The sequence below is a fragment of the Cervus canadensis genome, chromosome 10, assembly GCF_019320065.1.
Source record: "Cervus canadensis isolate Bull #8, Minnesota chromosome 10, ASM1932006v1, whole genome shotgun sequence".
Classification (NCBI taxonomy): Eukaryota; Metazoa; Chordata; class Mammalia; order Artiodactyla; family Cervidae; genus Cervus; species Cervus canadensis.
In genome coordinates, this window is record NC_057395.1 from 37,863,578 (window position 1) to 37,890,870 (window position 27,293).

The window sequence follows — 27,293 nt, forward strand, 5'->3', positions numbered from 1 at the left end:
TCATCTTAAGAGATTGTTTCCAAATTTAAGAATCATTAATTCAATGAGTGGAATAAGATATTTTAATAACTAAATGATTCAGACGTCATGAAAATTTGACAATGAAAATTACACTAAAAGCAGATTTTCAGATGAACAGTGTTAAGAACAAGCAGTCCAGTGGTTAGGACTCTGTGCTTTCACTGCCAAGGGCCCAGGTTCCATCCCTGGTTGGGCAACGAAGAACTCAGAAGCAAGGCAGCAAAAGTTTTCTAAATGTGCCCTCCAGAAAAATCTATCAAAATTAACCAAAGAGAAAAATTAACAAATCCAACAAGTAATCCAACAAACTGGTCCTGACAAATGATTTCAAGGAAAATTAAACCCATGCTCAAGTGCAAAAACATACTAAAAAGCCAACATCCAATTCCTCTAAAGTCTATTAGGATACATATTTTAGAACTATGGCAGACAAAAGGAGGGAGAATTCTTAAATCATCCAGGCAGAAGCCTGTCACTTACAAAACAAAACTCAGAACTCTACATAGAAACACTAAATGCCAAAAGACAATGAAGTAATGTCTTGTGCTAAGAGAAAAAAAATAGACGTGACCCAGATAATTATTTTTCCAAGTAGACTGTTATAACTGAAAGAGGACACTCTCAAATATTTTAAGAATTTAAAAATTAAGGTAGTCTTAATTTGGGAGGTAATGGTGTCAGTAGACTAACACAGACAATCCTAAGAAAATTCAAAATAACCAATGCCAAATGGAGACGCTAGAAGCTGTACTTTCGAGACAGGCAGTGTGCGCTGAATGAAGCTAAACTCATGTCCTTAGCATCTGGGCTCAACATCACTTATTTCAAAGCGTTTATTTTGATACCTTTTTTTTTTGGTGCCAAATGACATACAGCAAATAATTTACTCAAGACACACTCTTTAAACTTTCCCTTTGTTATTAAAAGCAGTCAATAACATTACACACACACACACACAGCATTCATTTAACAAATGTTTCATTTACTGAACTTTTACTGTATGTCAAAAGCAGTGCAAGACCTAACAGTACAGAAATCATTCTTCTCTGAACCTTAGTATAGTTTTCCGAACTTTATGTATCAAAAAAAAAAAAAAAAAAAAATTCAGGTGCTTTTTAAACAGTGAAAATACCTATTCGCATTCACCCCTTTTAATAATTTGAAGATTTTTAGGTTTGTTTCAACTTCTCAGGTGATTCTGACAGATAGCCAGGTTGAGGAACAACAGGTCTGCCAGTTACAGCTGACCCTTGAACAAGGCGGGTTTGAACTCTTGGATATTTTTCAACAGTAAATGCTACAGTCTTACAGGGTGTGTGATTGGTTGAATCTGATGACTTGGAGGAACCGTGGAGATGAAGGGCCACCTATAAATCACACCACACCTGGATAAAGCCTTGCATTGTTCAAGGATTAAATGCACTGCAACCTCTCCTGGTCGCCTGAATCTTCAAAGGCAGATTAAATAACAGTAATTTTACTGTTAACTGTACTTTAAGTTTTTTGACAATGGTAGCACAGGTCATCTAGAAGAGATGTCTATGTTATTATCTGAGTAAAATGAGAAGCAAATCTGGTATATTTACCAGCACTTCACGCTGGATACAAATATTAAACATTAAATTAGCATACAGTAATTAAACATCTTTCCTTTAAAAAATTCAGATGTTTGTGTAATGACTTACGGAAAAATGTAATTAAAGAGAGGGTAATAAATGAAGATTAAGATCTAACAACAGCAATAGCTTGATAACTGGTGACAACAAGATTTTCCTATTTGCAACGGTCATTAAGCAGCAATTCATTTACTCTGGCATTTGTCATAGAGAAACGAAGTTATTTCACACCAAAATCTGTACATGAGTGTACAACAATGCTGGTAATAGCCCAGAATTGGAAGAACCCAAATGTCCTTCTACACTGAATGGTTAAACAAACTGAGTACATTATACCATACAACACTACTCAGCAACAAAACAAACACACCATGGACATGCCTTGGTTCTCAAGGGAATAATGCTGAGTAAAAAAAGTCAATCTCAGTTACATATCGTGATTCCATTTATATAACATTTTTGAAATGACAAAATTACAGACTGAGAAGACATCAGCGGTTGCCAGGGCTTAGGAAAGAGGGGAAGGAGGGAAGTGGCTGTGCCTATAAAAAGAGTAGCACAAGAAACTGCTGAACTGCTCTATATCCAGACTATGACGGTCGTCACATTCATCTACTCATATGCTATAACTGCACAGAACACATACATATGCACAAAGGGCATGCACTCAATAAAATCGGTGAAATCTGAGTGATTAGGGATTGTATCAACATCAATTTCCTGGTTGTGACAGTACACTAAGTATACTAATAGTTATGCAAAAAAGTTTTTTGTCTTTTTTTTTTAAGTAGCCAGCCAAAACCAAACAGCTTGGGATTAGAACCCTAGTGTGACCACTCCTATTCTGCTTGTTAAGAAGTACGGGTGGTATGGTTTTGTTCTCTCACTGCCCTGATCAAAGTCATTCTTCTTGAAGGTGCTCTTTCAACATCACTGCCCTTCACTCTCCCCACTTAACTTCCTAATCTCCACCAATGTATGTTTAATCACTCCTGATTACTTGCTGAACTTCCATGGCTTTTCGCTCATTTCCTGGAATCAGTCACCATCAAAACTTTCTCCAAATACATAATTTTGCCTCTTAGAGACAACCCCAATATCAGCCAATTCTGTCAATGAACTCTACACAACACTTTTCTTTCCCCATTATTGTTCCTTAATTTTTCTTGTTTTTTTTTTTTTAAACACTTACAGATTTGATGCCATTTCAAAGAGAAAATCCTGTTCAAATGTTCTCCTTAAAAATACATCTTGTGTTGCTATCATTAAATTGTCATAGGTGTGAAAAATTCCCAGACTTATTTAAAACTTCCCTGCTTTCTTTCAACTCCAAAATCTCTAGAATACAACCACTGTGGTTTGGCTATGAGCCAAAATTAAGAAAAGGCAGAAATTATTACGCATTACTAAATACCCTAAGTATAGAAGAAGACTGATTACTTGGAAAGAGTAATGCTTAAAGAATATGCTTCTTTGTGCCTAAATCCAAATACATGGAGATCTTCCTGACCCAGGGATTGAACCTGAGTCTCATAAAATGCAGGTAGATTCTTTACTATCTGAGCCACCAGGAAAGCCCAGAGTATGAGTTGCTCAGTCACTGTCCAACTCTTTACCACAGCATGGACTGGACCTCACCAGGCTCCTCTGCTCATGAAATTCTCCAGACAAGAATACTGGAGTAGGTAGCCATTTCTTTTATCCAGAGGATCTTCCCAACCCAGAGATCAAACCCCAGACTTCTGCATTGCAGGCAAATTCCTTATGGTCTCAGCCACCAGGGAAGCCCCATTTTTACTCAGATAGTATCAAGACTTCCCAGGTGGCTCAGCATAAAGAATCTGTCTGCCAATGTAGGAGATGTAGGAGACTCGAGTTCAAATCCTGGGTTGGGAAGATCGCCTGGAGGAGGAAACGGCAACCTCCAATATTCCTGCCTGGAAAATCTCATGGACGGAGGATCGTGGCGGGCTATTGTCCATGGGATCACTAAGAGTGAGCATGCACACACACGAATCAAATACTATCATAAAACAGAAAAAACAAGAACATTTTTTGACTACCCTGTACATGGCAGGAATTGTTACACATTTCAAGCATGCTGTTCAGTCGCTAAGTTGTGTCTGACTCTTTGCGGCCCCACGGACTGCAGCACAACAGGCCTCCCTGTCCTTCACTATCTTCTAGGAGTTTGCTCAAATTCATGTTCACTGTCTCAGTAACACTATTTAACCATTGCATCCTTGTTGCCCCGTTCTCCTTTGCCTTCAATTTCAAGCAGATCACTCCATTTAATTCTCAAGCAAATCTTTGAGGGAATAGTAAAAATGCCTATGTTACAGTTCAAAAAAATGGAAAAGTTTTAAATAATGAGCCCAAGTCTACAGAGCCACTGTGTGGAAGACATGGGTTAGAGCCCTGGCCCTCACACTCTAATTTCACATTATTTTCTTTGTACCACAACACCCATTGCTAAAGCAGAGCAATCTACACAAGTGCATCTGATACAGGAGAGCCAATACTGAATCAGTTTAATCTCTTCAAATAAAGAACAAAATTAAATGCCCAAATACTGTCAATTTTATTAATTTTTCTTACCTTTCTGATCTCCTAAAAGTATATTCTTAAATTATATTCAAATTCAGAAACAACTATCAACCAAAACTATTTGCTCATTAAATCATATTATTCAGCATCTACTGTGTTTAGGAAGAAGATGTACCAGACCAAAAAGCACACTGGAAATGATCGGATTACTCTCTTTGTACCAGTTTTTCAATTAACATCACTGCCCTTAAGGAACTGAGGGAAAAAACATTTAGAAAAATCTATCAGAAAACAGAACTCATTACAAATGTCTGCAGCATAACACAGATCACAATCAGCTCCCAGTTCCTGGCTCCCTGCCCTCATATACTCTCTCACCCTTACTGAAGCCCTAATTATTTCACCCACCATCCCACCTAATGAAAAAACTACATGTCCTGTAATCCAGTCCACCCTCCCCCACCATTAAAACACACATATCCACATATCCTAAAGTAAATTGTTTTAAACTATTTTTTATTACAAGCACCAGTTAAAAGTGAACTTTTCAGGTAGTTTTTGTCAAAAGAACATCTATACAGGTGTCTTTAAGAAACGAAACAAAACCAAAACAAATTCATGACAAACATCAAAGTGAGGACAGTTATTTAAAATGAATCCTCCTTCTGTTTAACCTAAAAAATGGTACTACAATGATATCTCCAGCTATAGTTAAGTAAACAGTAAATAATAATCTGTATAGATACTATAATAGCATGTGTGTGTATATATGTTCCTATTATCAATGAACTGTTAATGCACCAATCTACTGCCAATCTTTAATTTATACACTAAGTGATCTTGCTTCTCTAATTCAGAGATTAAGTGACTCCATATCCTCCAATGGCTCTTCATCTTATTCAGAGTAAAATCCTTTGAAAAGTAAATCCTTTTCAAAGCCTCCATGATCCGGCCTTTACTACCTCTCTGAGATCATCTCCTATTACTTCCCCACTCTGAAAACAGATTAGCCGTCTTGTTTTTCCAACACATCTAACATGCTCTCATCAGAAGGCCCTGACACTCTTCTGGAATATACTCCCTGTATTCATAGGGCTTTCCTCATAGCTCAGTTGGTAAAGAATCCACTTGCAATGCAGGAGACCCGAGTTCAATTCCTGGGTAGGCAAGATCCGCTGGAGAAGGGACAGGCTACCCACTCCAGTATTCTTGGGCTTCTCTGGTGGCTCTGTGCTAAAGGATTTGCCTGCAATGTGGGAGACCTGGGTTGGCAAGATCCCCTGGAGAAGGGCAAGGCTACCCACTCCAGTATTCTGGCCTAGGGAATTCCATAGACTGTATAAAGTCCATGGGGTCGCAAAGAGTCGGACACGACTAAGCAACCTTCACTTTCATTCTATATTAATACACTCAACGTTTTTCATTATACAGAAATCATTATGTTCCCTACTTCCAACATTTCCATATAGCAACACCTACTTCCTAGATTATCTTATTTCCTCTTACTCAGCTCTACTTTTCTACAAGGAGTACTTTTCTCTGACTCATATATTACCACTTTATTATCTCTCTCAAGAGAGTATCAGTTTTGCCAGGGCACAGTCAACTATATGCAATATCCAGAGAGCCTGACACACAGGAGGTGCTCAATGTATTTATGCATTCTCTATCAGTGTCTCAGGGAAAGTACCATGCCCTTGCAATGGTTTTCTACCTTACACATTTCATCTGTTTTATCAACAAATTCACCTTGGTTGATTTGTACAACTACACATTCTTAATTATACAGTTTTCTGTATTTTCTAACCTTTCACTTCTAATCAGCCTTTGACTTTTAGGTGCCTGCCAATTATATCAACTAAAAAGCCTACACTGCATAAAAATCAAGTCTGACTCTTTGCAGAGTCTTTATTCCCCAGGACAGCCCCACCTTGGGAGTCCCTCAACTTCTTGAGTGCACCAGACCTTACTGATTCTGAAGCAAACTCTTTTTTATCTTACTTGCTTTCACTAATACCAGTAACTGTCGTCTTGGACACTGTAAAGTGTAACAATGAAAGCCAGAAATGTAAAACTGAACTTACCTGGTTCGCTTACATAAAACTTCTTACAATTTGTATTTATAAAGGTAGACTGTTGCACATAACATTAGAGAACAAAGCAGGTGGCAGCAGGAAAAAAAAAAAATGAAGAAAAATAATTTCACAGAAATAAAGTCCTAAAGACCAAATTTGCTAAATCTCATATTCTTTATATAGGTAATGCTGATGTATAACATTTATACAGTTTTATAACACTGCTGCTATACTGCAATATGTGATTTTAACTGGCACTAAAAATGCAATAAATTATGCCTAAGAGTATACTCAAATTTCTACTTGTTTTTAGAAAAACACTGTTTCAAGTTCAATAACCTTGACTAAAAGTAAGCAATTACCAGTCTCAAATGTTTAGGACAATCTCCATCTTAAAACTGTTATACATTTCATATGACGACAAAAGTGCTAAGTTTTCATTTAACAAAACAACTGGTAGCAGACAGGAAACACAGTCTTCTACAACCCAAAATAACCCATTCACATCCAGGCCAAAAGCTGAGTGCTAATGTAAAACAGTTCACAAATCACTGTAACAAATACCTGAAATTGTCTGATGCAACCAAAGCATTAACGTAAGAGACATTTCCCTAGAAAGCAAGTGAAGTGAAAGTTGCTCAGTCATGTCCGACTCTTTGCAACCCCACGGACTATACAGTTCATGGAATTCTCCAGGCCGGAATACTAGAGTGGGTAGCCTTTCCCTTCTCCAGGGGATCTTGCCAACCCAGGGACTGAACCCAGGTCTCCCGCATTGAAGGTGGATTCTTTACCAGCTGAGCCACAAGGGAAGCCCAAAAAGCCAGGGTTTGCAAAAATCTTTACACACTGAATGTATGTTTTTTTGGTCTGAATCAAAGATTATCCCAGAGTTCTTAGTGTGACACACTACAGATAAAATGCTACCAAGGATTAGAAGGCATCCAAGTGCTGACAACTCCAACTGGATCCTATTCAGTCCCAAAGTGGGTCACAATTGTTTTCAGAAAAAAATGAAGGATATTTCTGTAGACTTACACGGCTCATGTTCGCTTAGTATCAAAGTTTTGAGTTCTAGTTCTTTATAAAGTTTTAAATATATTTAAATATTTTTTAAAAATTTAAAGCTTAACCCAGACCTTTCTGCCACTAACATGATATGGGAGTCACTGTAACTTCATTATTCATACAGCACAGAGCAGTGGTTGTCAAACTTTTATGCACACCAACCTGCAGGTTTGCTGACATTAAATAGGTCTCAGCACCCAGAGTTTCTGACTCAGGTGGAACTGAGTGGCATTCTTAAAACACCTCAAGTGATTCTGGAGCAAGTGGTCCATGAACACCACTGTGAAAAACAATGGTACATGTTTCTGACCATGAAAAAAAAAAACAGAATGCTTCTCTAAAACATGATATAGTTTTCTCTGAGACATTCTGAAGTATGTTCTGAAGAACACTGAAAAACTGAGAAGACTTAGAATTACTGGCAGTCTTTTTATAGTATATGGTCACTTTTTATTCAAAAAAGCCCTTTATAGACCCTAAATAATGCATTAGCTTTAGTCAACTAGCTAAGTGATACAAGATACCCAGACTGTGAGGCAGGAATGTACCTGAAATACTTGAGGAGACAAGACAGACAGTGTAGTAAATCTCTGCAAGTGAACAGTAAAATCTAGAGACAGGTCAGAGCAGTGACAATTGCACGAGCCTGTGGGCCACTGTTGAGGACATTTGAGAGGGTTCTGAGCAAAGGAGTAACTTGATAGCATTGCTACACTGCTAATAGAGTCAGAAGGTAATAAAGCAGAAAGACTGGTTAGGAGGCTCGAGATTATTGGTCTGACCAACTGAAAGGCTATAGTTTCTACTTAACAAAATGTAGATGACTAGGAAAAGCAGGCTTGAGAGGGAAAATGAGCAGCTCAGTTTGGGCACTACAGTACAACCACTATAAGGAAAGTGTTTTACGGGATATCTGATTCGCTAACTAACCCAAACTGGGGCTTGGGAGATTAGAGAAGCAACCTCTAAATTGAAGATGAAAAACAGGAAGGAATGAACTCGGCGAACTGAGGCACGAAGAGACAGTATTCTAAAAAGACACAGCATGTATAACAGAACTCCAGTTATTATCTTCAAACAACTAGAAGAGGGCTAGAAAAACGGAGATGCAGCAAGCTGTTCAGTGAAACACTTGTACTTTTATCTTAGGGGCACTGGGAAGACACTGAAAGATTTTTACATAAAGAATGAGCAAATGTGCTTTTCTTAGAAGGCGATTCTAGCAGCAGGGTGGATAATCAACTGGGGAGAGAAGGGGTCATAGACACTGCTTTCATTTAGGCAAGAGGGAATTGTGATCCCAGTTAGAAAAACAAATAAGTGGCTTCGAGAGCTATTTCAGAGGTAAAATCTAAGAGACTCAGTAAGTGGATACTGGGGAAAAGGAAGGATGACAGCATTAAGGAAGTCAAGAGCAAAGAAAAGGAAACCAAGATGCAAAGAGAACTTAAGTCCATACAACCAGTAAATGGACAGTCAGGATACTTCACCCACACCTCAATGTTCACTGAATCACACAGCTACCTATACAGCATTATAAATACTTACTCATGCTAAATTATGTGCATTTTGAAATACTCACTTTCACCAAAACCAAACTGCAAACTTTCGGTATAAACATTGACACTCTACTTATGTGCTTTAAACTAAGACTCTTCCCTCAACCTTAAACGGCACTCTACAATTGCATGACACTTTTGTTTCATAATTTTGTAAAGTAAAAATGAGAAAAGGCTGTATGTTCAAAATACAAAGAATACACAAGAATTTCTGGAATATGAAACTAGTGTTTCTTCCCTTTTTAAAAAGTAAACCCACCAGAAAATGGTATTTGGCCAATAGATTAAATTAAAAATATTTAATACTCAATGTTTTGACAGTCAAGGTGATTTTATCCTGACAATGCAAAAGAATGAATATTGTTATTTGGTGGGCATCTTAAGACTTAAATTGGAAGCTGTATGACAGGGCTACAAACTAAACCACTTCTTGTATAAACAAAAATGATTTTTAAAGAATATACCATACAGTGAAAACTTCAGGGTTTGTGTTTATAATAGTCTTGAAAACGCTCAACCTTATTTCTCAAACTATCATGCTGTTCAATCCTTCTCTGAACAGTGATGTATGCATGTGCGTGCTAAGTCACTTCAGTTGTGTCTGACTCTCTGTGACCCTACGAACTGTAGCCTGCCAGGCTCCTCTGTCCACAGGGATTCTCCAGGCAAGAACACTGGAATGGACTGCCATGCCCTCCTCCAGGCTATCTTCCCAACCTAGGGATCAAACTCTTCTCCTGCATTGACAGGCAGGTTCTTTACCACTAGCGCCACCTGGGAAGCCCTAAACAGTAATGAAAATATTAAATGAATATCGGAGAGAAATATTCCAAAGTAGTCTATACAAACGAAAGTAGCCTATACTTCTGGCAGGGAGAGAGTTTTGGTAACCCTGGAATGGCTGGACACACAGCAAATATTTAAAAGCATAAATTAAAGCACAAAAAATTCAGAAGATTCTCCTGCACACATTTCAAGCCATTTATTTGGAAAGTACCTTGTAGATTACTAATTCAATCTTGTTTTAAAAAAGGGAAGGAAAGAGAAAGCATCCAGAAAGTTATACGGTTTCCCCATAATCAAAAAGCTAAGAATTAGCAAACAAAAACTACAAATCCAGACCAAGACTGGTGCTCTTTCACTTTACATTTTCTCACATTAACCCTTATTACCAAGCTAACAAGGTTCTACTTCTAACAGCATGCCATTCTAAAAGATACATACTCTCAAGTACAAAAAAGGAACTTTTTTGCAGTCTGAATCCAGTTAATACTCAATCCAAAGGGTTCCAGCTCTATGATTCAACATTTCCTTTTTTTTAGGTTTCAAATTTTATTAGGTACTAGTTCTTTAACATGATACTTTGACATGTGTATTAAAAACCCAAATGCCAATCAACAAGATCTTCTGATAGAACACTGCAGAACGCAAAACAGAAGCTCCCCACACACATCCCTGGCTTCCTCCACTAACACCAATCTTAATGATACTGAAAGGTTTACAGAGAGATAATACCTAGTATGTCCAAGAATAGACAGTCCACAAACCAAAACTTAAGCACCACTCTGACCAACAATCCTGACTTTCTCCACCTGATTTGATCAATCCTGAGTCAGGTGATGTTAATGGTAAAGAACCCTTCTGCCAATGCAAGAGCACTAAGAGACATGGGTTTGATCCCTGGGTCAGAAAGATCCCCTGGAGGAGGAAATGGCAACCCAGTACAGTATTCTTGCCTGGAGAATCCCATGGACAGAGGGCTACAGTCCACACAGTCACAAAGAGTCGGACATGACTGAAGCAAGTTAGCAGGCACCCAAGCACGAGTCTAGATATGGGAGAAAGCATATTGATACCGTGTTCCAGTGTAAGTAAGTTACTGCTTTTAAGCCAGAAGACAGCTTTTCAAAAACTACACATATCCTTAAGAATAAACACAGAGAAAAAATTATGGTGACAAATGTAGTAATTTTTAAAAAATAAACATTAGAATACACATACACACCAAAAAAAGCCAGATAGGAACTTTTAAAGCATTCACCTTAAGGCATCTCCAATGATGAAAACTAGTGTTATAACAGAATGATTTAACTAGTGATATAACAGAATGATATAACTAGTGTTATATCAGAAGATCCTTAGAGCTTCTCCCTTGAAAGCTTGGAGTATATTCACTGAAGTATTTTAGGCTAATTCTTTAATCATTAAAGATGTGTTTGCCTATTAAAAACAACCAGCAACTCAATGAAAATACTGGGGGAACAGGTAGAAGAAAAGTTGGCTAATACTGTTTGGTCAGTATTGTTTCAGATGAAAAACAAAATGGGATTTAATAGAAATGAAGATCAATCTGTTACCATGGCTCTTGATTTTCAGTAAGACGAGACTTCAACCCCAGAAGACTTCAACTGATCTTCAATCCATTGCTGGATTGAAATAGTTTATTTACATTCTTTAAATGAGTTTTAAAAGTCATAATTCTCTCAAAATTTTACTGTCAAGAGCTAAAGTATGCCATATTATAGCTGTATTCTATTTTTTGCTGATACAAAATGATCTTCAGTTAACATTTTAGTCACTTTAAGGAATAAAATCACAACACAATGAATCACTAATTAAAAATAATTAGAGCAGTAATTCTCAAGGGTGAAAAATATAGAGCACCACATGTGAGAATTTCTAGGAAAATTCTTAATTTCAATAAGCTTCAAAAACATTATTGAATATTCAAATACAGTAAAATTTGGAAAAAAGAGAACCAAAACAGGGGAAAGTAAAGCAGTGAAGCCCCTCAAAAACAAAACCAATTACTCTGCATAATATATCACAGAAAGTAAAACTGTAAGAGATCTTCTTAAATGATGGGGCATGAATTTAAAAGGATTTGAGAAACAATGATTTATAAGAGGAACAGTAAAAAAAATTCGTAGTCTGTAAAAATGTAAATGTCATTATTCAAATCAAATATAATATATTAAAGAGAATAAGGCAACTGATACCAGTCTAACTATCAAGGTAACTTAAAGAACAGGTAATAATGTGTTGGAATAAGGTAACTTAAAGAACAGGTAATAATGTGTTGGAATTAACATAGCAATTACTGTACACAATTTTTTAAAGTTTATACAGATTCCTGAAAACGTGAATGAATCATTTGCTTCCTTCATAAACCGTACAAAAGCAACTTCAATCGAATCACTTTAAGAATTCTAAAGTATTAAATTCTTATTATTTTACTCTTAAATGCACCTGAAAACAAACTGCAGTTTACTACCATCATTCACCTGTTTCTCTCATGTACTAGATGTGTCAAATGGCATGTTAAGTGTAACATTACTGAGCACCTACATTCATATGCCAGGCCCTGATACAAGAAAAATTAAACATAGTCTCTGCCTTCTAGGAGCTTAAGAGTAGGCAAACCATATATGTAAACAATTACAATTCACCGGACAGGAATTTTAAGAGAAACAGGTTCAAGGAAGGCTCATACAATAAAGAAATGGGATCCTGAAGGATTAAGAGGTTTGCCAAGCGGAGTGACTAGAGGACAGTTTTGCTGTAAAAAAAGATAGAACGGGGGACAACAGTATTTGATATTCTGGACCAGACAAGTTCTACACGACTGTACTAGAGAGAAGAGAGGGTGGCTGAGAAAAGTTTGGACTCTTGGCCATGGTGGCTCAAGAATATTTTTTTCCCAGAAGATTTTTAATTCAAGTTTTCTAGCTACCGTTACAAACAGAAAATCTATTGAGTTGCCAGCTTTCCAGCATGAATGTAAAAACATTTTCTTTTCATTTCAGTGTCTTCTATGTATACTACATAGGAAGATTGCCCAGGTAAGTGTATGAAGAATTAGGGAGGAAAACACAGATTTGGACAATCATGTTGTTAACACATAATATTATATTTATGTATATTACTATAATATTATTTCATAAATTTAAATATGTATATTTGTAGTCTCAAGTTTTTACTCAGACAGCAATGCATAAGGAAAGAGACGACAGACCTGTAAAAATGACAGTTAGGAAAAGAGTAATGCGATCTAGAATTCCTCCTAAACACATGAGGAAAGGAAAAGGAATCAAGGATAACTTCCCAAATAGTAACCAGGTCAGGGAATACTCGTTAAGAATAGACTTCAAAAAAAAAAAAAAAAAAGAATAGACTTCAGAATCCATGGAACATCACATGAAATATGCCTAATAAGCAAGAAGCCCTGTGAGCCTGGAAATAGAAGGATAGGGTGCAGCAAGGACAGAACAATGCAAAAAACACTGACATGTCAGTGAAGGTAAATGAGACTCGGAGCTCAGGAAGAGCTGATACCAGCTGCAATGAAAGGAAAGCCAAGAAAATTAAACATCAAGCAGCTATCAATAAGAAAGGCGAAATCACTTCAAAAGGACTTAACATCTGGAAGGTTTTCAGTGGACTTGGCAGCCAAAAGATTATTAGCAACTGCAAAAGGAGAAATCGCAATACTGCAGAGAGAAAGCAATACTGCAGAGAGAAAACGCCGTAACAGCAATGGGCTAAATTTAAATTTGAAAGCATTAAAACTTCTTAGCTGCATTAGCCACATTTCAAATACTCAAGAGGCACATGTGGTTAGTGGCTGCCACACTGGCCAGCTCAGATATTCAACACTTTCAACTACACATTTTTTTGGACAGTGACTGACTAACCTGAACTCTTCTTTCCAAACATAAACAGACAACTTCAAACAGCAAATGCCTGAGGAAACATACAAGAGGCAGCAAACCCAGACAGAAAACTTTCTGAGGACATGTATTTGACAAGGAAAAAAACTAAAATATTATATAAAATCTCAAGACTTTCTATTGAATCAAATTATAAGAAGGCATTTAAAAATTAAAAGTAAAATCATCCAAAAAATAAAACTTTTAACAGGTGAATAAAATGAACACAGCTTTCAGTATAATTACGGCACTAGAAGAACCTGCCGTGGGAGTCTTCTCCCCAGAGTATAATGTACTCCTTTCTCACTCAAAAAGTTATCCCAACACCTACTTTTTATCAAGCAAGAGATAAGAATGAAACCAAAACACATCTGACACCAATTCCAAAGGGAGAAGAATCAGAAATAACTTTAAAGAGTGGGAGAGGGTGGCAGGAAGAGGAGAAAGGATGCAAAGACTCTTTCTAAGGACTACACTCAAGCTAAAAGAGCCCTTAGCAGAAGTACCCAAATAAGACCACACACAGGGAGAGACTGGTGAAGGTGAAATCCCAAGATTCTCAAGGTGGACAGGAGAGCAGGGGAAAGACACAGGCATCCCAAAGGATAAGCCACTTATAAACAAGAACTAGGTTTGCTGTGGACTTCTCATTTGTACCTATGATCCGTTATCAATTTAGAAGTACCTTCAAGAAATAAAATGTTTAAAGATTGAAGGAAAAATGATTTTAATCTAGCAAAAAGACCATTCTCCATATATAGAAACAAAATGAAGACATGTTTGAGCATGCAAAGCCTCAGATTACCACCCATCAAAAAATAAGTGATGAATCTTTATGTATACAGAAAGGTAGAACACATAGAGCAAAAAATGCTTTTAAAAAATAAGCAAAATCAGCTATCATGTACTGGAAAACTTTCTCACCTGTCAAAAACAGATCAAGTAAAAATTAAAAATACAAAGGGTTTCTATTGCATAGTATTATATAATAGAATCTATATAGTACAGCAATAGTAATCTACTGCATCCATTTCTTTAGAACTTGATTTAAAGTGTTTTAAACTAGATCTAAAAAGAAAATTACATTATTTGCAAACATTTCAAAAACATCTGCTAGAATTAAAGTATTCTGAGATAACAGGAAAAAAATCTTAATTTCAAAAGGCCAGTAAAATCAGAACAACAAAAAGTCAAACAATTTTTAAAATACAGATTTATAAAATTCATTCAGAAATTTGAAAGCATACTTCTAAACACACTTTGGCTTTAAAAAAAAAAAGAAAATCAAAACTGAAATCACATTTAGGCTTGAATTAAATCATTCTATAACTCTGCATTAAAATCAATGCAATATGAATAAAGCAAATTTACAGGTCAATCATTTTACATTACAAAGTAGGACTCAGAAGTTTCCCTACTAGAAAAATTTGATAACAGTTCACAAACAAGACTGTAATGGGTCACCCAATGACAAATACACATCCAAACCGATCTATCTAGATTTGACACCAGAATGTTTTTCCTTCAAAATACAATCAACTGCAATCCCTCTTAAATTCTACTCCTACCACCTTAAGCCAAAACCTGATAATCACCTCAAATCTACAGTACAACAAGCAGTGCTAACGACACAAGGCTTTATATAACCAAACGCTGGCAAATGTGCCCCAAATCAGTACACAAAAGGACAACCTCAAAGCCTAATTGTAAGGCTTCCCTGGTGGTCCAGTTGTTAAGTATCTGCCTTGCAATGCAGGGGACACCAGTTCCATTTCTAGTCTGGGAAGATCCCACATGCTGTGGAGCAACAAAGCCTGTGTGCTGCAGTTAGTGAACTCACATGCAGCAACCACTGAAGCCCAGGTACCCTAGAGCCTGAGCCAGTGTAAGAGAAGTCACCGCAACAAGAAACCCAAGCACTCCAACTAGAGTAGCCCCTGCTTTCCGCAACTAGAGAAAGCCCACATGCAGCAAAGATAGACCCAGCAGAGCCAAATGTAAGTTTTTTTAAAAAGCCTAACTGTACAGTGTGCCCATGAACAAGGACATAATGGGGGAAAGCCGTGAACAAGCGTGTGATTCCTGAGCTAACAAAGTCCAACCGAACAACTAGCAACTGCTACTACTAGCAGTAGTTCTCCTGCTTTAAAGAGTCCACTTAAGTCTTCCATACACTACGTAATGAAAATGAAAATCAATTTATATATAAATTAAACAGTAATTATCAATGTCTGCACTAAAAATAATAGTTTAACATTTAAATACTAAAATGAGTGCTACATTTTAAAACCTGTTCTTCCCAAGAATCAAGAACATTCCAATTCTAAAGTCCGTATCAGGGACTCACCAAACTGATTGTTGAGGAAATAATAAATAAAACTGACCCAAATCAAAGAGGAGATTTTGAGGAACCAAGTAACTTGGTCTACTTTTGCAAAATAAGGAACACTGACATTTAAGTTATATTAAAAAGGAACTACCATAATTACACAAAAGTACAAAGTTAAGGTTAGTCTTCAGCTTTGGAAAGAATAGTCTTGTGACTTAACCCTTAACAATATTCCTTATAACTTAAAACGTCTCATGTTAAACAAGACTTAATCTCTACACATACAGTATTAAATAAGAAGGCTTTAAAACCTGAATAAGGAGCTAACAATCAGCAGGGACAAATCATCCCAGAAAAGGCTGTAGGACAGCAAAAAACACCACTTCTAACTGTCCATCTTACTGTGTCACAGATTCCATGTTTCCCTCAGGGCTTCAATGGAAGTTTGCATAATCAACCAGTGCACACTTTATAAAGTTTGAAAAATCAGAAAACTTTCTTCATAAGTGTATTATTAAATGCAGAAATATTCACCATGATCTCATCTAAGCCAAATATTCCAAAATAGTATCTTTTACGAGAGTTGCTTTTTGGCTACCAGAAAGGACCAGTTCTGAATATAATACAGTTTAGTCAAAACCCTTCAGAAGATGCCAACACAATGCCATGCTCTTTGGGGCATACTGTTGTGTAACTCAGAAGGAATCAGAGATTAAACCAAAAGACTAGCATTATCTAAATTCATCAGCCATGCTCATCCTAAGTTTTGTTTAAAATGCAATTACAGTTGACCCTTGACCAACAGAGGTTTGAACTGCATGGGTCAACTTACACATAGCTATCTTTTCAATAAATGCACTGATAGTACTAAATGACCAGAAGTTAGTTCAATCTGAAATGTGGAACCATGGGTAAGGATGATGGACTGTAAAGTTACACACAGAATTGCAATGCTGTGTGTGACAGGTCTGTTGCCATCCCAACCCAAAATACTGTTCAAGGGTCAACCCTACTCCTAAGGGTCAATTTCAAGAAAACTATTTGCTAACACCTGAAGTCAGCCTGAATATACCAACTTGGGTGAAGGCTGTACTTTCCAAATAGACAAAAACTAAGTCAAGTTTAGCACTAAACTGTCTCAGGAAAGCCTGATGGCATGGGAATGGGAGGGGTGGGGGGAGACATGACATGCCAAAGACATTTCATCTGAAGAAATAGCAGTGGCTTCAGATACTATCCAAATAGATCTTACTGGTATGTCGAGCTGCTAATACTGGTGAGAAACTCTAGTGGCCACACCAGTTCTACTCTACCACATTAGATGCCACAGGATGCTAACTTCACTATTTAATGTGTAACTGCATACAAATTATACTATTATCTGTGACTCAGACAGAAGGTGACAGAAGAAAATTCTTTGAAACTCAAGAAAGCAGAGTATGATTTGGCAAACAACCACCCTACTTCTACAGTCCTAATGATAAAATTCACATTCCTTAATATCTCATTTTTTCTGAGGATCCCCCTCTTGTGTGTACTCTCCCTACATCTGCAGTTGGTAAATACTGATATTAAACAAGCGTTTGTTTTAAAAAATTCAGTTTTTTATGCTCCATCCTCCTCCATTGCTCTGATTCAGGGTAATTCAGATGGACTCAGGAACTTACAGCTTTAAAAGCTTCCTAAGTGATTTGAACAGACAGCCCAATTTGGGGTAATGTTTAGGTTTCCCCTTCCATCAATCCTAAAAAATCTCTCAACTACAGAGTTCTGGGTATGAGCAGGGAGCAAGTCAGCACAGTCCTGCAGGCCTCTTCATGCAGCTTTCACTGACCAGGTTCCTCAACTGGCAAGTGAAATATCTAGGATGCTCCTTCCTAAGGAAGAAGAAAGAATGAAAGAGTAGCTTGAGGCCTGGGGCTGCTGATCTGACTGACATCAACTCCTAATTAGTCCCAAGAATAAGAATAAACCTAATAATTCACTATGTCAGTCTGAACACTCAGCTAAACGCTTTACAAGTGCTTTAGATACCACAATTTTCATTCAACCCCACACCAATGCTCAGGGAAAGGACACAGAAACACACATTAAGTAATGGGCCTAAAGTCACCACCCCACTACAAGTATCAGTGCCTGGCCTTAAACAACTTTAACTGAAAAATGGCTTCACCCACTGGTTAAGCATGAAAGGTAAATACGCACATTCTTTGAGCACTAACTAAAAGTTCACCTCGTCAGGCCTCTCAGACTGATACTGCCAACACCAAGTATTGAATCCATTGAGAAAATATACTAAAGACAAGTCAAATAAAACCGGAAAATGTAACCATTTTTAATAGAAACTCTACAAAGGCTACCTATAGAATAATTCTGGTATTTTATAGCACAAGGAGGAGTCCTACAAAAACTGATAGGATTTGGGGCAATGTCATTTTCCCTCCTCTGCATTTCCTGGTTTTACTATAATAAAATTGTACTAACAAAGAAAAATTTTAGTACAAGCAGCACTATACAGTCCAAGGGCCCATTAACTCCAACCTTGCCTTGCATAAACGTCCTATTTCAGAAATCAAGCAGATAAAAAGTTTTAGAAAAACAGGAATATGTGTCAAGCTAAATATGTCAAGAGTGATCATATTCTCCAGAACTCTGCTGTCCAATTCAGTAGTCACTAACTACATGTGGCAAGTAGGCACAGAAAATGTTAGCTGGTCCCAACTGATATATGCTATAAGCGGAAAACAAGATTTCAACAACTTTGCAAAAAAATAGGAGTGTAAAAAAAATCTTTAGTTTTTAAAATATCAAGTATGTGCCGAAATTAATATTTTATATACATTACGTTATATAAAATATACTAAAACTCACTTCACTTTTACTTCAACATGGCTACCAGCAATCTCCACAGGTGACTTGCCTTTGTGGCTCACATTTTATTTCCACTGGGCAGTGTGCTCTAGCACCCTGTTACTCGTGTGCAGCCAGCAACACAGGCAACATCTGGGATCTCGTTAAAAAGGCAGAGCCCTGGGCCCCACCCTAGACTGACGAACTGAAACATGCATTTCAGCAAGATCCCCAGATGTTTCATATACACATACAAGTTTGAGAAACACTGTTCCAGAAAAACGCAATTTCATTTCCTTAAATCATAATGATAAACCAAGTACTCTTTCATCTACCCATTTACTAAAATGCTCCATAGTGTGGAGCACTGTTCTAGGCAACTGGGATATTAGGGGATAAAATCATTAAGAAACTCACTCCCTATTCTGGTGAGTGTGTTCCAGAGAACAAGCAACTGTCAGTTCTGCTATAACACTGCTTTTTTTTTTTTTTGAAAACGCAAGTTTGTTTGAGTCCTATTATCAGGAAACTATCTGAGCATAATATAAATTTCCCACTTACCTACAAACAATTTCATCTGCTGAGAAAACACCAGCTGCACCCAGTTGACCAAGCTTCATACTCACTCACAGGATAGACACACACCTCAAATACCTGCTAGTTACCCCAGTTCTTCCAGTTAGGAGTCACATCCACCCACAGTTGGTTACAATTTTCAGAGGGTTACTTCAGATAACCTTCCTTCCATCATTTCACAATAACTCACAAACTGCAACCTTTCCACAAACTAATTTCAGGTCATTAGCAAACTAAAATGCTGTTATTAACTATATTGTTAGTTTACTCCTTAACCATTTAACAAAGTTATATCAAGATATTTGTAAAGTTCCTCTTTTAATGTGTCATTGACAATGTTTTTGAATACTGTGCCCCTATCACATTTTCCCTATAAATCCCAGGGTGCAATTTTGCATGGCATGGTAACTTTCAGTAACATGTGCTGTTAACAGAATGACTAGAATAACATCAGGTCACTTTAAGTACAAGGAAGGAACAAAGCAGCAGACAGGAAAGAGGATGATAGGGAGCTGTTTGAGTCATCAGAAGGGTAAGTAGACCTCTGGGAGGGGGGTTGCTGAAGCTGACACCCTACTGGAATGAGACCGCATCAGGTGGACATACAGAAAGATGAGCATCCCAGAAACAAGGAGCGGAACTCTTGAGACCAGAAAAAACTTCCTGAGGGCCGATGCAGACAGAGCAGCACAAACACCCAGACACCAGATTTTACAAAGAGCCTATTACAGGCATTGTAAGTAACAGGGTCAAGGGAGGGTCTTGAGCATGAGTGACCTAAGCTGACTGGCATTTTATCTGGACCACTCTGGCTATGTGTTGTGAATAACAGTGTTAGGCAAAAAGGATGCGGAACACCACTCAAGAGGCTCTGGAAGAGTTCAGGTAGGAGAGAAGTTCAGAGAAGGAGAGAATAGCAATTTTAAGTATATACCACAGTTCCAACTTAGGATCTGCTGGCCTTACAATGGTGTGGAAGCAAAAGGCATGCAGTGGAAAGCACACTTCTAATTGTGAATTCTGCTCTCTTCCCAGGCTAGAGATATGCAGTATGATATGCACCTGAGGATGGGGCGGCAGCAGCAGGGAGACAGAATTCCCAGTTAGCCACGTAATTAGAAGGGGAAACAACTCCTACACTTACAGCCAATTCTGCTTTTAACTCTCAGTACAGCAGAAAGTTACATGAGATATTCAACACTTTATTATAAAGCAGGCTCCGTGTTAGGTAATTTTGTCCAACTGCAGGCTCATGTAAGTGTTCTCAGAACATTTAAAGTAGGTTAGGTGTATTAAAGGCATTCCCAACTTGCGGTATTTTCAACTTTTGATGGGTTTATTGAGATGTAACCAAGTGGTTGTAGTTGGAGTACAACTGTAAGGTAGAGATAAGGTTTTATATATAGCAAAAACACTTGCTTTCTACTTTCAGTAGCTAATAGTAGGCTACATAATTGGATTATATGTTCATCATAAAACAAATAATCCTGATCAGCCTAATTCAAAGGGGTGTGGGACCAGATATAAGAGGGCTTTCAAAATTATGATGTATCAAATAAATAATAAAAAGGAGACTCTTTGTAGGGTGTATTTTCAAGCCCTAAAAACTTGGTTTTGAAATGATTGACAAACAACAACTCCTGTACTTAGTATAAGATCCCAGAAGCAGAGTCCAGGTACAGATCCCGATGAAGATACTCCAGCTCACTGCTAGCTCCACTGTTTTCAGCACCATAACAAAATGATTCACAACTTAACCCAAACTATCCTGCACAAAAGAATAAGACAAAAAGAGGCTTAACAGAAAGACCATCTAGAATACATATTTTCTGTGAATTACGAACCCCAAATCCTAAGTAGGTTCACCAAGAACTTTAAATACATCTTGCACAACTGAATCAGTTCAATTAATACTGCCTTAGGCAATCCTTGCCTGGAAAATCCCAAGGACAGAGAAGCCTGGCAGGCTACAGTCCATGGGGTGGCAAAGAGGTGGACACAACTGAGCAACTTCACTTTCCTTCTTTCTTAAAAGATCTTAAAGTAAACCATACCAAAATAGTTTTGACTGTGAATTGAAATGCATTATATCATAATAGCCACCTCTTTAAGAATACCAAAAATGGGTTGCCATGCCCTCCTCCAGGGGATCTTCCCAACCCAGGGCTTGAACCCATGTCTCTCATGTCTCCTGTATTGGCAGGCAGGGTCTTTACCACTAGTGCCATCTGGGAAGCCCGTTTCTAGGCGAATCTTACTATTGGTTCCTTTCACACAAGTAAATCTTCCCTCATTCATAAACTATAAAACAGGGATACTATTTGTTCTACCCACCTTCCAAGGTCAGTGCAAGAATCAAATGAGACTGTTCATTTTTATAGTACTTTCTAACATTACAAATGCAAAGCATATTTCATTCTATCCCAGTGTAAAGTTATTCAAAGAACCACAAAAGTCATACTATGCAATTATCAGTCTATTTAATGTGAGAATACTAAAATATTACTAAATTATATTTTAAAAGCTGTAAGAACAAGTATCCCCAAATACTTCCTACTTAATAACAATTCCTTCAAATGTTACAGTAACTGTCATTTGAAAATTGGATTAAATTTCCCAATTTCTCCAAATATGGGTAAATGACCAGAAAAATAAAAAGGTTACTTTCATTATGCAGTGAAAAACTTAAAAGTGAGAAATGCAAGCACTAAGGCAATTTTTCCTTTGTACTCAAAAATATTTGAATACTAACTTAAAAAGCTATAGAAAATCACTTAATTCCCACAATTCAGGGAACCAGTAAAGAATAATTTTTTTCGATTAACTAACTGAGCTAAGCTATCTCCCCCCAAAATATGTTTCTAACAGTTAATTCTCAGAGGGAAGAGAAGAAAAATGGGACAACCCCCAAGAGGCTGAACTTTTGTGGAACAGCTTTACATAATTCCTATAAAGCTACCCTTCATTCCCAAACTCACTGGTACTAGCATCATCCTGCAGGTTGATCACAATATTATGTAAAAATAATTTTCCACCAAGTAATGAACCTTTAGGTAATGTTATGTCACAAAATTTCCCTTAGTTATAATAATCTAAACTCCCTTTCATAAATCCTAAGGGATAAAAATCTCTAATTCCTTTAACTGTACAAACTTAGTTGGAATAAATCCTTTTAAACTGTAGACTTCAATCTTCTGCAGGGAGTGACAATCCTTCTCAATCCCTGCTTTCTGATTTCTTAGAGTATTAGTATGTCTTAAATTCTTTTTATATATTACTCTGAATTGGCACTTTAAGGAAATCTAAGGTGCCATGAAGAACTAAAAAAAAAACTGTGGACAGATGCCAGTAAAGTCCAATGGGACAGTGTTGGGTAGGGTAGGGGGTATATAGACACTTCAGTTAAGCATTTATTAAAATCACTAGATTTTTTTAAATCCTAAAATAAAAATCAATTTTATATTAGTTCGATAATATAGTAACCTGTTCCTATATTGTTACTTACACATGCTGAGTGCACAGAAAATCCAGCTCACTTGCATTTGACTTTGAATAATAGTTTTGATCTTTACGTGAAAATTTATCTACATATACAATTGATTTTATAAAGATGAAAGTATCAGGGAATACAAATACCTATAGTGAAATCACACATATTCACTTTAAAATGTTAGTTTCAAACTCTTATTGTTAAGAAAAAAATACCTGGAGTCAAAGTATAATGACTTAAACAGCTAAGAATTGAGGGAAGAATCACCACTTCACATCTTTAAGATGCAAAATTAACATCAAAGATGCTGTCTGCACTCAAGAACACAGATCTCATTTTATAGTATTTGTTATTACTCCTCCGTGGTGTAAAGTAATATGGCAGTCAAGTATCTGAGAGATAATAGAGACCAGGGATGAAGTCAGTATTAGTTAAGACTCCAGAGGAAAACAAGCAAGTTGCTAAAAAGCAAATCAGAAAAGGGGCTTAACTTAGCAAATGACTAGATCAGAAAGGTAAGTTTCTTACAAATGGAACTAAAGAAACATCAGCAAGCAGATGCACATAAAAAGGAAACTAAAACCCCATAAGAGGTATATAAACTACACACAGGAAGGAAAATGAAAATCAAAGTGAAGAAAAAAAAAAAAGTACAGAAAAAATCAAGCAGCTAAAACAAGTAGCTCTCCAGAGTCAGAGCTTGTAGCAACAGCTTCAAGGACAGGACCACATCTCAGCATTACTTCCAGGCACACCACACAACTGCTGACACACAGGGGACGCCCAGTGTTTGCTCAATAATTAAGCAACAGAATGTTCTTGTGAATATTTCACCTGTAAAAGAACTTAATCAGACACAGTTCACTGTAAATGCATGAAAGCATTTACAGAAGTCAAGTCTCCTAGAGTACCTAAAATGACCCTTTTCTGGATTTGGGGCTAGATGACAGATTAACCAGATCATAATCACTAAAAGAGAACCTGGGATACTTATTATCTTTAAGATGAGGTGCCACATCCTACTTAGCCACAATCAGCAAAATTTTAAAGACAAAGCACAATATAGTACAAACAATACTGCCTTCTAAGATCTAACATTTGAAATGAAATCCACTATAATAGAGTGACTGGTAATACAATCTCAGGCTAAACCTAACACTACACAAAACTTATCCCCAAGACTAAAAATATTAATTTTGCCCCCAAAATTCTAACACTTATTAACCAAATCCACCTGCTGTCATTTACAAACATATATAAGTTTATATGTGTAAGTAGCATACAGCTATGCTATATTTAACAGAGAACTATACTCCCCTCCCATTCAATAACCATCCCAATATTCCATCTCCATGCAATCTTTTTTTCCCATGCAATCTTCTGACCACTATTAACTTCCTCAACCCACCAATTATATACAGAGGCGGCCAATGTTTTCCAATATCTCATCACACTGAATACAGCTGATTTCTACCCTAGGAGGCAAAAAGAGAACCAGGAGAAGCAGGATTTGAAGATAGTTGAAAATCAGAGACAGAAAGCCATGAGGGACTCTTGAGTTTCCTTATAAGCTTATAAAAGCACAATCAAAATGGTGTATTTATTTCAAACAGATTATCTATTATGTAATTTAAGATCTTATAGCAGGAATAATAGAGATGATTAATTGACTTAGCGAAATTGGTTTGTCTCTCAATGAATGACATACGTAGATAGGAAATCTTGATAATTTTGGTAAATTTTGGATACATTAAGTCTGAAAACAATTTTCAGCCTCCTACCACAAAGAACTTGAGGCAAAGTAATAGATGAAGGAAGGGTAAAACCACTGAAATGAACTTTTAAAAAGGTGAGTATCTGAGTAGATACAGAAGTTACATTAATAAGACCCTGGAAAATATGAAAAATAGTATTTTCCTTAAAAAAAAAAAAAAAAACCTAACAAAAATTTCCAGTATCACAAATGACTTTCTTAACCCATGAACTGTCTCAAAAAACCTTCTAAATTTTTAAATTCATACTTTACCACAAGAACACACATCTGAACTCCTTAAAAAATAAATTCAAGTAGAAACAAGGATCTCAAAATGAACCAAGTCAAACTGCAGTCTTGGAAAGTTGAAAAGGTGAAAGTTCCTTTCTTGGAGAAATGTCCTGCATGTCACTCACTATTAATAAAGCACTGGTAGGCTACATTCACAAATGCATCCTCTAATTATCACCCACTGGGGTCCAGCTGTGGATGCTCGCGTCAGCATCTTATTTCTACATAATTTGTTTAGGAGTCAAAACATTCTGATGACATAACCACTTAGTAACATTTGCAAGCTGGAAATATGACTAATTTTGTCTCACATAGAATTATTATTAATAAATTTAAGTTTCAATAAAAAAAGCTACTCACCACCATCCCTCTCTCTAACTCTGTGAATATGCACATTTTTGGCCTTACTGTGACCTGTGCTGTCACTGTATTTGTTTTCAGGACTATCAGATCTCCGCAACATTTTGTTTGGTGGTGAAGGATCTGCGGCGTCTCGCATTTTTTCATGTCTGTGATCACCACTACTGGGGTGACTCTTCGATGAATACTTAAGTGCCTGTAAAACATCACCCCCCCAAAATAAAAAAGAAATCAAACTTTTAATTTCTTAAGTTAATTCTATCATAAAATTGGCAATTATTAACTACATTCAGTTTTATGAATTTATATCTGTAAAATTAAAATTTCTTTTAATTCTGCCTTTAAGTTATCCACACAAGACCTAACCACGAGTTATTGTAAGGCTCCTCACACATATCAAAATACTTTTTAAAAAAAACCTTCCATTAATCATCTTGTAAACACAATAAATCAAAACACTTTGGCAAATTAACTCAAGCTTTTCTAGGAGTTAAAAAGTTTAATCTGAAGTATTCAGTGAGTACTACTCTAGTATTTTTGCTCTGCAACTATGCTAGACACAAATACAAATAAGCATAAACACGTTTCTTCAATCTGACCCCAAAAAAGCATCAGAATTCAGAGAATTCTTATCAGAATTTCTCCAATTCTTGGATTCAAATAAGTAAGGCATTTCAGATCTAGCTTAACTACTCTTGCAGGCATGGGAAACAATTTTAAGGTATAGAAATGTTGGCTCTTATTTCTGACCTATCCTAATGGAACGTAATGGAACTCCCCCTCAAAAATATTTAACATATTTAAGACAACCATGATATAGCTGTCTTTTTAAATGCATAATTAACTATGTTTCAGAGTGTGATTCAACAGTTTAATCGTTGACTTATCCAAATGTAATGCACAATGTTTTACTCGTCAAGGAACCTAGATTTTTAACTGGAACTTTAACTCATGCTACCCAGAAACACAACTGTTTCTTTGGAAACCGGCTCTCCTATCCTTTAAGTGGTCAGATGCAAGAAGTATTTACTTCTAGGGTCACCCCGGAGTCACAAATTAATGAATTTCCCTCCCCTGGAAAACAGGGGCCAACTCTTTCAAAAAAAATTTTACAATGTTACACGAAGCTGTCACAAAAAGAAAACTATGTACTTGGAACTCCTTTCATGAGAATGAATTACCCAAGTACTCAAAGATCTCAATTTCTACAGAAACAAAAGCGCCATCTTTCACTAGTTAAGACAATTAATTACGTGCACCCAAAACAAACTGGGAAGGGGTAATGGTTTACAACCCACTTCAAGAGTTGAAACCCATTAATGGCTTCTTCCCTGCCCTTCTGTCTAATTCTGATACCTCTGCGTTAACTTTTAGTTCCCCCAAAACAACAAATGATGGTGATTCCAGAGTTACTAAACACCTCGCCCCACCGAGTCCCGCACACCCAAATAACCGAGTCAGGTCCTTCCTGGACGAGAATCAATTTTTATTCCCTTCCCCCCATCCCCCCCGCAAAAAGAACTTGAACTTCCTCCCGTCACCTGTCAAAATAAGCCCCCACCTCTAGCCGGCGAGCGCCCCGTGAGCCGAGCGCAGGGTTTCCGGCCCCGCCGAGCGGGTTTCGCGTCTGTGGCCCCGAAGGGCCTGCAGCGACCTGTGAAGCCTGCGCTCGAGTAGCGGCTCCTCCCTCCCCCGCCGGCCCCGCCAGCCCCGCAGCCCGCGCCCGCCCCGTGGTACCTGGTAAGGCTGCGCGTCCCCCCGCCGGTCGTGACAGCTGGAAAACAGAAGAAATGGCCACCTGAGGCCGGGAAACGAGCCCCCCGCACGGAGCCCGCAGAAACCCCCCCGCCCCGAATCCCAGCGGCGCTCCGGCCCCCGGCAGCCCGCCCTCCCGCCGCGCGCACCCGCTCTCGCTCTCACACCCGCTCACACACACTCACACGGGCTCCCGCCGGCGAGGGGCCGCCGCCGCCCGCGGCCGTCCACCCCCGACTACCCCCCGCCCGCCGCCGCCCGCGCGGCCGCTCCCCCTCCCGGCCGCTCCGGATC

General features: G+C 37.6%; 1 protein-coding gene across 9 annotated transcripts in view; it reads right to left on the reverse strand.

Annotated features, from left to right (window-relative positions):
- The window catches only part of WAC (WW domain containing adaptor with coiled-coil), a 79,347-nt gene that overhangs the window by 51,300 nt on the left and 754 nt on the right, over positions 1-27,293 (reverse strand). For 4 of the 9 annotated variants that reach the window (XM_043480105.1, XM_043480108.1, XM_043480112.1 and 1 more), the window contains exons 2-3: positions 26,982-27,018; positions 25,245-25,440 (exon numbers count right to left, since the gene is read on the reverse strand). In XM_043480105.1, the coding sequence (XP_043336040.1) occupies positions 25,245-25,383 (139 nt within the window). In that variant the 5' untranslated portion in view covers positions 25,384-25,440; positions 26,982-27,018. Of the gene's footprint in view, positions 1-25,244; positions 25,459-26,981; positions 27,019-27,184; positions 27,207-27,293 lie in introns of those variants that run through there. The other 5 variants (XM_043480106.1, XM_043480110.1, XM_043480103.1 and 2 more) reach the window with 2 other exon arrangements.